Source organism: Lycorma delicatula, chromosome 4 (assembly GCF_047948215.1).
Source record: "Lycorma delicatula isolate Av1 chromosome 4, ASM4794821v1, whole genome shotgun sequence".
Taxonomy (NCBI): Eukaryota; Metazoa; Arthropoda; class Insecta; order Hemiptera; family Fulgoridae; genus Lycorma; species Lycorma delicatula.
This window is the reverse complement of record NC_134458.1, coordinates 87,700,681-87,714,884: the sequence shown is the minus strand read 5'-3', so window position 1 is coordinate 87,714,884 and position 14,204 is coordinate 87,700,681. Positions and strand designations below refer to the sequence as shown.

The window sequence follows — 14,204 nt, the reverse complement described above, 5'->3', positions numbered from 1 at the left end:
TTAACTTAAGGATTTTATTGACAAAAATAAATATTAGTTGACATTTTTAATTTATAATCAATAAAAAATATTCTACATTCTATAAATTATGAGAAATTAGTTTGATGTTTTTTTATAATTTTTTGTTACAATCATAAGTAACTATAGTTAACCTCTGTAACAATTGTTTTGATGGCAATTTTTAGGTACTACATCGTTACTAGTATTTTTATTACTGTATCACCTATAACAGTCATGAATATATAATAAATAAATAAAGAACTAAAATGTAAAATTCTAGTTCTTTATATTTTAGTTCTTTGTAAAGAACTAAAATGTAAAATTTTTAACATCATACAACACTAAGTATTAATCTGATAACTATTAATAAAAATGCTGTAATACATCTGTAATTGAATTCATGAACTTTTATGAACAGAATAAATATTAAAATAATCATGCTTTATTTTTACATGCATAGCCTTCCACACAAACATATTCACACAAATTCATGGCATAAAATCTCTAAACATTTTAGCCACAAAAACTTCTTTAAAAAAAATAATGAAAAATATTTAAAACATAACAGAAACCATTTAAAAGGGTATTTTTAAAAATATTATTTTTCAGCAATTCTGTTTAAAATACCAAATGTTATAATTTATTATCTTTTAATTTATTTTGTTTTATAATTTTAGACAAGGGCAGTTAAAAACACATTATTGTAAATATTTTATATCAATTATGTAAGCATACCTAAAAGTAACTGCTAAAAAAGAGTGATGCACCATATGTAGTTAAATAACTAACTAATAAACCTACTTTTCTATTTTGATTTAAAAGCTATTTTTTTTCTTAACTCATTAAGCTTCGAAAAACATTTTTTTTAGCATACTAATTCCTTTATGAATTCTTATTTATACTTAAAAGCTCATCTAAGCAATTTCAAAGCATGACAAAAGTACCTGTAAAAAAAAGAAAAAAAATTACACTCTTACTTCGCTGATACCGCAGGTAAACTTAAACTACAAATGCAATTAGTTTTTTGGCTAAATCAATTAATTTTATGAAAGTTTAGTCATAAATCATCTTGTAAATATTTGTCCAAAAGTGCTGTGTATATAATGAATTGCTTCATTACTGAAAAGGTTACATTAATTTGTTGTTTTACACTAGTTATCGCAGAATTTTTTACAATTATAGTACATGTAAAATATCTGAGGTACAGACCTACTGGTCAGAATTATGATCTCTGCGAGTTATGATGGTGTTTGCTGTGTAGCCAATTCTTTTCGTGAACAGAGTGAAAGATGTCACTTAAAAGGTTTGAAAATCAACTGTATTTTGATAGCTTGAGATGATGATATGTCACAGGATATATACAGCTCAGTGAAGAAAACAATGGGGAACCATTTCACCACTCACTTTCCTAGTATCCTTATAAGGGAAGGTTAATATTTTTGGAAACGGCTCTACTGTAACACTTGACAGCTTGCCTACACTATTATGGTTATATCCTGTAAAAAACTCTGTAAAGTATAGCCATGTTCATTTTGATTACATCGAACCAGATGCTGTTCAGATGAATGAAAATCGTACAGTCTATTGAAATCAAAATAAGTATGAAGTTTAAAATACAAAAACTTAAATGAAATCTTTTTTAACATTATTAATAAATTCAAATTTTATTTACAATAAGATTATGAAGAAAATACTTTCAAATTAGAGAACAGAAAAAAATCAACAAATATAGGATATATGATATTCACAACATTCCTCACATCTCTTCAAAGGAGATTTGTTCATTGCGCTAATGTGACAACAGCTTACGCTTGTATATTAACAGAAATACCATGCAAACACATGTAGTCTGTAATTTATAATATTTACTTTCTTTTTCTTATATTTCTTTTCATTTTATTTCAGTGTAATATTATTCTGTAATAAAACTAAAATTTTCTTAAAATTTCGTACAAAAGGCATTACCTGCCATTATACAGATGTTATTAATTCTTCTTTATCATGCTTTCCCACACATCAATCAAGGCACTACGTTTTATTTGTGGCTTTGTTTCATTTGGACTCTGAAAAATTGATAAATATCTTAATTATATAAATTTCTATAATGTTTATGAAAATGTCTTAATAAGTACAGTTGAAAAAAATCTTAACAAAGATATTTCATGAAATAACACGTACTAGATGTTCACTATCAAGGCAGTATTAACGTGTATTTACATATGTATGCATAGGTGAATGTGTTCAAGTTATTAATTAATGAACTGCTCCAGGTAATATTAAGCCATATAAAAAAATATCAGATTTAAAAATACCACAAAATAATTATTTCTGCAATGCACTAAATGAAATTTATTTTAATGAAACTCAATGTAATGTAATAGAAATTTTTATCTTATGACAAAATATTTTCTATAAGATACTGTAATGTGAAGTTTTGGAAACTTCCAATTGTGAAGTTAATTGTTATTTTGAAGTATATTAGCTTTAGACTGAGTTTGTCTATATTATTATATCAGTGTTATGTGCATATATTACATATTTATACATTATTTGTATACTTCATGAAGTTCAAGTGAGTTAAGCTGTGTAGTCCTTTTTTGTATTGTACGCAGAATATCTACGTTATTATTGTTAATGTATAATTATAAAACATAGGATAATAGAAAAAAAACAAAAGTTTTTAAGTAGTCAATACTATATTATCAGTTAATAATGAAATTCTAAAATGTGAATTTTCAATATCTTTTCCAGTATTATATTCCATCAGCTATTATGACGTTTTAACGCTTATGTCCAACAGTCAATTTAATTTTTTTTTTCTATGACAGCATAAATGCAATGGTAGTAAACTTAGTTGTTATAATAAACATGATGCTCTTTTGTTGCTATGTAGTTATGACCCAGAATATGTTATGTAATATCATTGTACTTCTAGCCGAGATAAGAAAGCAATACAGTCATTAAAGTATTTGGACAATTGATTCAATGTTTAACTCATTACAATTAAGAAGTAGTGGAGTACTATGACAAAGTTTTAATTAAACACATATTTTGATGGCAAATTTATTGTGCGGGTTCTTGGCACTGAACTATTATTTTTAATAAATTGTCTTCAGACAGTCTAATACATATTGAAGGAAGATTTCATGCCATGCTCATAATAAACTATCAACCTCTCTTAAACAAGATATAAGTGGTATTGTTGCCATTACCACTTTACTGTTGATAAGTTTTTTAATGAAAGTTGTAATTAAACTTATCACACCAGTTTAAAAGAATTCTTTTCCTTGCTTTGATGTTTTATTTTACTTCAAAATCTTTAACTATTTTATGATTAAATGTAAATAATATATAACTAAATTTTTCATCAATAATATAAACAGATGAGATAAATGCATTAAAATTAGTTGTAGGGCAGCATTTCAGTATCTGCCTGATATTGTTGTCTTGTGTTATCTTGAAAGACATTCTATAAATTCTACTGTATTTCTAATGTCTAGATTAAATTAGTTAAAAACATAACCATCTAAAAATAAAATACTGAACAGTTACTTAATAAATTATACAACAGGTACATAGTCTGAGCAAAGTGAAAGGACCAGTTTAAAATTTTTTATGGAGGGTTCAAAAAAGAGTTTTTTAAGTTCAGGAAACAACATAAAAGCTTTAAACACATTTCTTCTCATCTACCTGTTAGGTTCCCCTACAATTTTACTTGGGTTTTCATTTTATTATTTTAATGTACTGATGTGATATTTAGTAGGACCATAAATAAAAATTATATTTCATAAAACCATCAATACTTATATATTTGATAGATGGGTTCAGGTAAACAGAGACCATGAAAAATCACAAACACCAACCATTATTTTTCATTTACAATACTATTACTCTAATTAGTTCATGCTGTGCTAATTAATAAAAATTAAGCAGTAAATGTGAACAGACATTTAAGTGATAGGTAAATGGTTTGTAAAAATTATTCTACTAAATAAAGATAAATTATTTGCTTTTTTTCTATTATAATCATGAATTCTTGAATAATTAAAACAATTTTTATAATGAATTTAATCAGTTACTTAATTATCTGCTGATAAAAGTTTTTATATTTTTTATACATAAAGTACAGTATATTCTGATTACACTTGATAAAAGTATGGTATAGGTAATGAAATCAAAAACTCTATGACAGTATTAAAATGTTTAAATAAAGAGGAAGGCATGAATAATTGGGGAAGAATTTTATGTTAAAAAATTAATAAATAAAATAATCCAGTCAGATACAGATTATTTAACTGTATATTTTGTTACCAGATATATTCCTAATTTAATATCGGCGGGCGATAACGGTAACAACGATGTGAGCGGGGCGCATAGTATACGCACGCGCTGATACAAGCATCAATCTCACCGCGCAGTTCTCTCACCATAGCAGCACTGCAGCCCCACCACTCTCAGGCTCCAATAAAAGAGCGTACACGAGAGTGAATTTGCAATTTGTCAATGACCGAGGCCCTGTCAGGCAGTTCATCGGCCAAAGCTCGCACAGTTGTTCGAAACGACCTCCCTCCTCATATCTCCGACGCCATAGCGGAGAAACGACGACTGAGGAGGAGATATCGAATCACCCTGTCCCCCGTTGATAAACGGGCCTTTTATAATCAAACGGACAGGGTGAAACAACTGCTGACAAGACATCGAGAGGATTCGTGGAACGAATACCTCGCCTCGATCTCTGACGACATCTCCTCGGTGTTCAGGTTGAACAGGAGACTACGAGAAGGGAAGAAGGCTCGCCATCCGGTTGTGGAGCAGCGAGTTTTTCTTGCATATTCGGAGGCGGAGAGGGCCGAGGTTTTCGCCGACACCTTGGAGGAGCAATTTACTCCAAATCCCCCTCCCACCCCGAACGACGAGCACACAACCGAGGACGCCCCTCTAGAGATTGACCAAGTCACTGAAGCGGAAGTTTCCGCAGCCATTAAGGCCACAAGGCCCCGGGTGTCGACGGGATCAGCGCCCGTGCATTCCGGAACATACCGGCCTCCGTGATTACAACTATTTCTGTGAAATTCACGTCCATTTTGTACGTTGGATATTTCCCGAATTGTTGGAAAACGGCCAAAGTCGTATGTTTACCTAAACCGGGGAAAAGTTTACTTTCCCCACGGAATTATAGGCCAATCTCCCTGTAACCGGTATTGTCTAAGTTGTTCGAGAGAATTTTCCTCGAAAAACTGAGGCGATACATGAAGGGAGAAGTGCGGCCGGAGCAATTTGGGTTCAGGGAGGGTCACAACGACCCTCCAACTGGTAAAAATAATAAATGACCTTGTCGGAGGCCTGAACAGGAAAGCGGTGACCAGCCGTTTTTCTGGATGTGGCCAAGGCCTTTGACAAAGTTTGGCATAGCGGGCTGCTTTATAAATTAGCACAAACGGCGATTCCATACCGCTATGTCAGACTGATGCGGTCATATTTGCTAGACCGACGTTTTGTCGTGCGCGTAGGGGAAACAATTTCCTCCACCAGCGAAATAGCCGCTGGGGTTCCCCAAGGAGCAGTGCTTTCTCCTTTCCTGTACACTTTGTACATAAACGATATGCCGCTGTCGGAAGGGGTTAAAACGGCTCTTTATGCAGACGATACGGCATATTTCTACAAATCCGCAAATGTGGATTACGCGGTCCGGAGGCTCCAAAGGCAACTGGACTTAGTGGAACCGTGGCTCGATATGTGGAGAATCAGAGTCAACGGTGAAAAATCGGTGGCCGTGATGTTCACATACAAGACACGCAAACCGGCCAGGCAGCTGGAAATCTCAGGGGAGAAAATCCCTTTTGAGAAAACGGTTAAGTACCTGGGGGTGGTCTTGGACAGGCGGCTTACCTTCGGCGAACATGTTAATTATGTGACCCGGAGGGCTAAGGCCGCCAGAGCCTCACTATACCCAGTGCTGAACAGTGCCAGCCCGTACCCACTGGCAACTAAGTTACTTATTTTTCGGCTGTACGTACTGCCGATTCTGACATATGCTTACCCGTCATGGGGGGCAGTGTTGAGCTCCTCGCTTCAAAAGAAGATTGAGGCCGTCCAAAACATTGCGTTGCGGACGATATTTGGAGCTCCGTGGTTCGTCAGGAACCCCACTCTCCGATCCGATGCGAGATTGCAATCCGTGTCCGAGGTGGGGGTAGCGCAGGCGCGCAGACTGTTCGGGAGAGCGGCTGTGTCCGAACACAGTCATCTTCGGGACATCTGCCGAGAGGACCCAACCCCGACAGTTGTAAGGAAGCGGCCTCACGCCGTACTGGAGGAACCACCGTGATGGTGCGGTGCGGGAGCCGAGAATCGACAAACCAGGCTTAGGGGCCTCCATATCGCATGAGCCACAAACGGAAAAACGCGTCAGAGTGTTTCCGGGGTCGTGAGTGAATGGTTTTCGAGTGTAAACTGTACAAGTCAACGAGTTATACGGTCTCAGGACAACAAAATGCGGTGTTGTTTTTTTTTTTCAGACACAACTTCCGCTCTGCAAACGTGGAACTCTGCCAAACAGTATTGAGGGTAAGAGCAAAGACGCCTTTTTTTTCGTGCGTGTGTTTTGTTTCCTTGTTTCAGAAACGTGAGAGGTGTGGGTGTGGAGCGACTCGTCGTGCCGTCTTGGTCTTTGGCTAAGCACCCGCCGAAATAGAGAGGGAAACGCCCTTACTTTAATCCCGTCATCCCAAAATAGAAAGAAAATATAAATCACTTTTTTTTCGTGTGTGTGTGTTCTGTTTCTTTTGTTACAGATACTCACAGCAGCCACCACAACAAACAAACATGGTTTCTTCACTGCTGCCATGCGGTCCCCCCAAACCCTTCCCGGACACACGTGTGTCTGGAGATTAATATTATGTAGCGTAAAGAACTTCTATTTACTTCTTCTGAAAAGGCGATCCCCGCCCAAAACCGCGATCGCGAATAGGTATCACTAAATTTGTAAGTTCCCTATTCCCTTTCCTTTCAAGAAAGAAGAATGAGGGAACGAGCCCAGCAGCCATCAGCCCAGCAGTCACCAACCCTGCAGTCACCTTCCCAGCAGCCACTGACAGCATGGAAGAAAGAAGAAACCTGCACTTTCCCCCGTTCAGCCCTTCGAGGCCACGGGAACACTAAAGTTAATGGTATGTAACCTCGGTTACTGCCAATTCTCTGAAGGTGTAGGCCAAAGAAGAATGAAGAGGTCATCGGAAGAAGAAGAGGAAGAAGATGAAGAAGAAGGAAGACCCTCTACTCGACCCAACATCACGGACAGGAGTCCGGAAAAGAGCCCAGCAGAGATGCGTCCCGAAAGGCAGCCATCACAGAAATGGATGAAGAGCTTCTACTCAACCTCTCCTTTTAAAATTTACATTTAAATTAACTTAAACAGCAATTGCGACTCCTCCGGAGAAGGGGGCGCATTGCTCACTCCATACAGTGCCCCGTTGTGGCTACGCCACAACTGAAAGGACTTCAGTGGACGGTCTGAAGGGGAATTACGTCGGGAGGACAGGTTTCATAAGCCTAGCCTTCCGCGGTCGGCCCATAAAATGGGTTCGATAACGCTGGTTTAACAACGAATTGGAATGCAATTAAATCCGTCCTTAAAAACACAAAATATTAATTAAGACAAAAATTGAAAAATTAGACCCGTCACCTAAAATAAACCTTTAAAAACACGCCCGATAGAATCATCCAGCAGCAAGGGACACTGTCCAGGTTCTGCGATCCGTAGGGAGAATCTATAAACTCCCGCCAACTTTGCATTCCATTCCATTCCCGAATTTGCAATTCATTATCGACCACCACCTGAAGAAGTTGGAAGAAAAAGTCAACTGGCCGGCTGAACGTGAGACCTCCCGGCGGATGCCAACATCCCCGCTGGACGCTTCCCGCTCCAGCTTCAGCTCGCCGAACTTCAATCGCCCTGGCCGCGATGGACTCAGCAACAGGAGCCAGCCCAGCGTGAAATCGCTCGGGGAGAACCGCTTCGTCCGCGTCGGCCAAGGACGACCGACGCCGACCCGACACTGTGGGGTTCTGGGGGCCACCACTTCGCGCTGTAGTGGGGACCCAACTGCCGCTGAGGGAAAGCCCGATCGGAACTCCCCGACTTCACCGGAGACCAGCTTCCGAACCCAACAGCTCTTCTCAGAGCTAACACAAAAAAAAAACGGCCCTTTTAAGGGCCACCACAAGGTTATGAAATACGAATCGTCGAAGCCATTCGGCAACAATTTAAATAATAATAAGATAAATTTTAACAATTGTGTTATCTAATACTATCAATCCTGTAATCCTAATAATCCAGAATATCCTGTACTAGCTACCATTAATTACATTTACACTTACATTAAATTGTTTAAAATAATTTTACAAATAAACATGTTACCGACATTTGTTTTAAGCATTATTTTAATTCGTTTTTTATTTACAATTGATGATGAATGCATTGAAACACAGTTTTTAACTTTAATTCTATAAGACCTATTATATTAAATAGGTGCGCGCACACACACAAATACACATATACCCACTGTAGTGCATTTGTGCCCAAACAGTAATTCATTGTGCTGTATCAAACAGTCAAATATACATCTTCAAAAATAGTCATCATGTACATATATGTAGAAAAATATTCATCTATTATAAAAGGATTAAGGAAATTTATTTATTGCTATTAAACATAGCAATAAACTGAAGACATGATCTATTGCAGGTGTAAATACAACAAAAAATGCTTAAAAACAGTAAAGATTATATGCTGGCACACACAATATATTCACCCTAAAATTTTAGATTTTTCTATAGGAACTAATCATCATTAATAAACAAAACTAAGATTTTTAAGAAATTTTTTTATTTACCATCTCAGGATGCATATTAGAAAAATATTCCAGCAGTTGAAAATAAAACTTAAAACAAATTTGGAAGTTTTTCACTTCAAATTGGAAATTTTCTACTCTTTTGGATAAAACTGTGTTTTTATGGTTACTAATTAAGTATGAGTGTTAGGTAAGGCAAAAAATTAAAGTAAGGAAAATTACAGTAAATAGAAAATTTAAAACTTCTTTCGTAAAAATATATATATACATATATTTAAAAAAAATTGAAACAGGATTTCTTCCCTCATCTTATAAGAGTCTTTTTTTAAATAATTTATTTACTGGAGAAGTGCTTTATTAAAATATTTAAAAGAACTAAAACTAATAAAATTTTAAACAAGTTTCTATAAAACTTTTTTTGAAATTTTAACTGAGATTTTCTTCTAGATAATAGATAATATCTCGTATCTGGAGGGAATATGTTTATTTATTATTCTAACTACAGTACTATAAAAAAAATAAAAATTTTCATTATATTTGTAGTGCCATTACACAAGATATATTAACATAGAGTGCTGATGATGTTATTTATGCATCAGTTGCTTTGAGAAATAAAAAGATTAACTTATAAATGCTATCTGAGTTTGTTTTCATAACAATAAAGAAATAAACCAGAACAGGATTATTTCTGTAGAAAAATTAAGTACATTATGTATTTAATAATTCATTATTAGCATCAGGAAGCTTACACTGGAGTCAAATAATGTGCTTTAACAATTATTATGCTAATTTATTTATAATGAAGAAATAAAAAACCGGTCAACACACTTAGGCATGCAAAAAGAGATGAATTACAGTTTAATAATGCACTAATAGTGCATAATTAATGGAGCCAAACATACTAAGCAGTAGATATCATCTGACCTTGAATACCTTTATATTATCATCCACGTCAATAAGATTTGGAATGCTGACTGCGGAACGTAAATTTATTGGCTGTGATTGGAATTTTTGTTCTTGTTCTTCATCTTCATTCAGAAGGCTTAAGAGATCTGGCTGGGATCTTACAAAGGACCTTGCTCTCTGTTCTCTGAAAAAAAATTATGAGACAATGGAATAGCAATGTAGATTTTACATTATTTCTGTACCTAATGTTTTATACTAACCTTGATACTTTTCTGACTGGTTTTTCATAATTAGAAAAAACTTTTTTTTGTTATTTTTCTCTTTTAATTTGTATAATATATTAAAAATTAATATACTGTACTAAAATTTTACAATATATTTTTTGTATAACATATTCTTAATATAATATTTTATACAAATATTATTTGTAAAATATATTAGTTGCTTTATGACAGAAGGTGTCACAACACTATACAAAAGATGTACCCTATTTATGTATGAATATGATAATGCATATGAATATGAAATGGACAACAGTATAAAAAAATCAAAAAGCGAGTTTATAAGATACAAAAAAAAATATGGCGAGGTTAAAATACTAACACAGGAAAGAAGGGAAAAAAGAAGTGCATCAAATAGATAAAATATTGATAGTCAAAAGAAATATACATAATATGGTAGATGGAAGTTAAAAGAAATGATACAGAAATAAAGTTTTTGAGAGATAGTAAAATACAAAACATGGATAATTGGAAATCTGAAAAGAAAAGAATGGAGCTCTTTGAAACTTAATGTTACAAAAGGATGTTGAAAACTAGATGGATCAATAAACTTTGGAATAAAGAAGTCTAAGATGAACTGGGAATGAAAAAAATTTGTTACAGAATCTTTTAAAGAGATAAACTAGGTTGGTGGGTCATGTATTAGATAATTAAGGTTTAATTAATTTGTTGACAGAAAGATACATAGAAGACAAAGATCTGAATGTACACAGAGGATATAGTAAATAAGTCGAGATTAAAAGATGAGCACATAGCAGAAAGGAATGGAGAACAGCATCAAGTCAGTCAATTGACTGATCAGTCAAAAAATTGAACATGATTGCAAGAAAAAAATATGTTAAAATATTACTAGATTCATGGCAAAGATAATTTTTATTAGCTTGTACAATGATCAATTTTTATTACCATTTCACTATATTGTCCAGAGTTACAGTTAAAATTATTTAATAAATGTTCAATAAATTATCTAATTTGGCCAACCATTTGTTATTGTGTAGGCATAGTACTACTGATTATAAAAATAATTTAGAGAGTTTGAAAATTTGTAACAACAATAAAAGAATGGGTATACTTGAAAAATATTATATTTATAAATTTACACAAAAGTATGAAATGATTAATCAACAGATTGTTTTTGAAGACAGTTGTTTGTAGAGTTGGTAACAGTGTTTACAAATATAATTAAGTGACTTTTAAATTTATTATCATTCCAGTTTGTACTGAGTTATGTTGTTCAAGTTTTGTGGTTGTTAGGGTTTATGTTTTCTAAATTTTTAAGTTTTAATTAATTTTTTTTTTTGTTATTGTTTGATGTAATTTTGTACCGACTGATGATGTGGAATCCTGTGAAAGTCAACTTTTAGTATTAGTTATTTAGGTTCTGTTACTGCGTTTAGCAATTACTTTTTTTTTGTTATTTAATATATATATATTACTGAATCACAAAAAAAAAAATCACTATCAACTGTAAACTAATTATACCTAATTTTACCACCGGATATAGCGATGTGTGTTAACAGCATTACTTACTTCAGTTCTTGTTCACGTTTCCTCATTTCTTGCAGTTCAACTTGTATTTTATCTTCTGCTGATACATAACCAGGTCTTGTACCCACCAAAGTAGTTTCCTATTTAATAAAGAAAAAATATTTTTTTTAGAAATGGCATGTCAACAGTATTGCTGATTACAACCACCATTGAAGAACCTGTATAACACCTTTGAAAAGATCTTCTTAAAACTCATTCCTCACAATTAGTTATGAGGTCATTTTAATTATTTTTTTTAATTATCTAATTTAACTCAAAGATTAGCAAATTTTTTTTTAATATTCTTCTGTTAATTTATAAACCTGCAAACACTCTTCTTTAGTGTACACATTTGTAACTGTAATGTTAATAATACTATAAGAATAAACAAACATTATTTGGTTAAAAAATACAGTAGAATAGCATGTATGTTTTTTTTTAAATCAAAATAGCACTTTGAATTTCTGGGCTTGATCTTCAGTTTTAATATAATTTGTATTGGTATGTGACCTTGTCACTTGTAAAACAACTCCTTATGCTAACCAAGATTGATGCATGGGAGTTCTCATCTTTGATAAAATACCACCATCACTGAGTAGTTATACCAACCAGCCAGTTTAAAAAATATCATCTTACTGATTTGCTCATTAATCATATTTCTTTTTACATTTGTAAATATTATATGTCTCTACATGCTCAAAGTTACTGTAGCTATAACTTACTTTTTTTAATTTATCATAAATTATTTTTTAAACTTATTATTGTAATGTAATTTATAATAATTAAAGAATATTTAAAAAATAGATTATAATCTAATTTAATCTTAAATTAGATCTTAATCTTAATTACGAACATATATTATGTTAAAAAGAATAATTATATTTATAATCACTATTATAATACACTTTCTAGATTCAGGTTATTTACATTATAAACTGATGTAAAACAAAGTTAAGCATAAAAAATGTAATAATAAGAAAAAAGGCCTCACACTTCTATAACTTCAGAAAGAAAACTAATAGTGATTAAATGTGTATTTGCAATATTTAATTGATGCGGTCCGGTCCCTTCATTAATATCAGTGTTATTTTAACAAAATTTTCCATCCTGCTCATTTTATAGTAAAGATAATGCGAAAATTAAATTACACTGTCAAAGCTTTCATTTTCTTACATATACTTCCAGAAGTTTGCATGTAAGCAGCTAAAATATTAATATTTTATTTACATCTCATGAAGAGTATGGAAAACATCTACTATTCATTTAACTAATTAGATAACAAATAAAAAACCCAAATAATAAATTTTTAAACTTCATTAAAGAAAATCATTTAAAGTGAAAAAATTGATATTCATTCTAGCTTAATAATAATAGATACTGATGATACATTTATGACTGGCTTAAAAAAATGAAGTACAAATCATTCACATGAATAAAATATGAAGCTTATTTTACATTATTTCTAGAACTTGCAGACTGGACTAGTAAAAAATGAAATCTAAATAAAAAAATGTACATTAATTTGGCAGAGCTCAATCAAATTGAAGTTATAAGAAAATTTTATTTTTTAAGAGACTTAAAAGAATCCTTTATTTTTAAAAAGAGCTATAAGAAATTTTCTTTCATTATGTGTGACCTACACACTGCTGACAAGTAAATAGTCAACAGTTGCAGAATAATGCAAAAAGAAGTCATAAAGTAGCAGTGGTTTTTAATAGAAGAAAAGTACCTTGTAATGTTGATATAATTTTTTCCTAATTCAAAATTCTGCTTAAAAACCTATTTTAAAAAGCTTACCTTATCTTTGTTGATAACTGCAGCATTCCAGTTTTGCACTTTTGAAAGCAACTGAACCGAAGAAGGAGTGCTAATTTTGCTAGTGGTTGTGTTTTGAGATGGAGGAGAAGAAAAAGTGAATGTAGAAGTAAGTTTTCCTCTGGAAGCAATAAATCTTTTCATCAAACCTTTTTGGTTTGGATTACGAGAAAACAGCTTTGGAACTGCTCCCTTAGTCGAACTAGAAATAGCTGGAGTTGAATTTAATTGACCGGTTGAAAAACTTTTATCTATGGTTTGCTGAGGTGGACTCTTTGGAGATTCTGATTCTAGAGGACTTGAATAACTTAGATTCCGATTTTTTAAAATAACTTTTTTGATAACACCTCTAGGTGGTGATATTGCACTTTGTTCGGGCATATTTTCCTTTGTTGAAGATTTATCTTGTGTATCCGGTGTAACAGGTGTAGTTGATGAATCAGGAGTCAACTATAAGAAAAAAATTTATTTTAGTTTTTGTTCTTTATAATTTATTTTTATTTTTTAGTAATGAAAAAATTAAAAAATTGAAAAAGTAAATAACGATCAATATTAAAAATATTTAAGAATTATTAATAACAATCTTCAAATATTTTTCAAGATAAAAATTAATATACTATCTATGCATAAAACTGTATTAAAAATATTTTAAGATTGCTATTAATGATCTAGTAATATTTTTTTTTCTTTTGATCACTTTATAATTGACAAATCAAATCCTACAGAGTACAATTTTTACCTGGGCAAACAATATTTCAAACAATTTGCTAGTTAAATGTTTTTCATTCTCTTTTAATTCTTGAGAGTGACTACAACAATTAAG

General features: G+C 32.5%; 1 protein-coding gene across 7 annotated transcripts in view; it reads right to left on the bottom strand.

Moving 5' to 3' along the window:
• mdu (mitotic spindle positioning protein meduse) overlaps positions 1 to 14,204 on the bottom strand; it is a 193,598-nt gene continuing 179,394 nt past the window's right edge. For 6 of the 7 annotated variants that reach the window (XM_075363524.1, XM_075363525.1, XM_075363523.1 and 3 more), the window contains 5 exons: positions 13,364 to 13,831; positions 11,570 to 11,667; positions 9,777 to 9,942; positions 1,966 to 2,063; positions 1 to 944 (listed from right to left, as the gene is read on the bottom strand). In XM_075363524.1, the coding sequence (XP_075219639.1) occupies positions 1,986 to 2,063; positions 9,777 to 9,942; positions 11,570 to 11,667; positions 13,364 to 13,831 (810 nt within the window). In that variant the 3' untranslated portion in view covers positions 1 to 944; positions 1,966 to 1,985. The remainder of the gene's footprint in view (positions 945 to 1,965; positions 2,064 to 9,776; positions 9,943 to 11,569; positions 11,668 to 13,363; positions 13,832 to 14,204) is intronic. The other variant, XM_075363521.1, reaches the window with a different exon arrangement.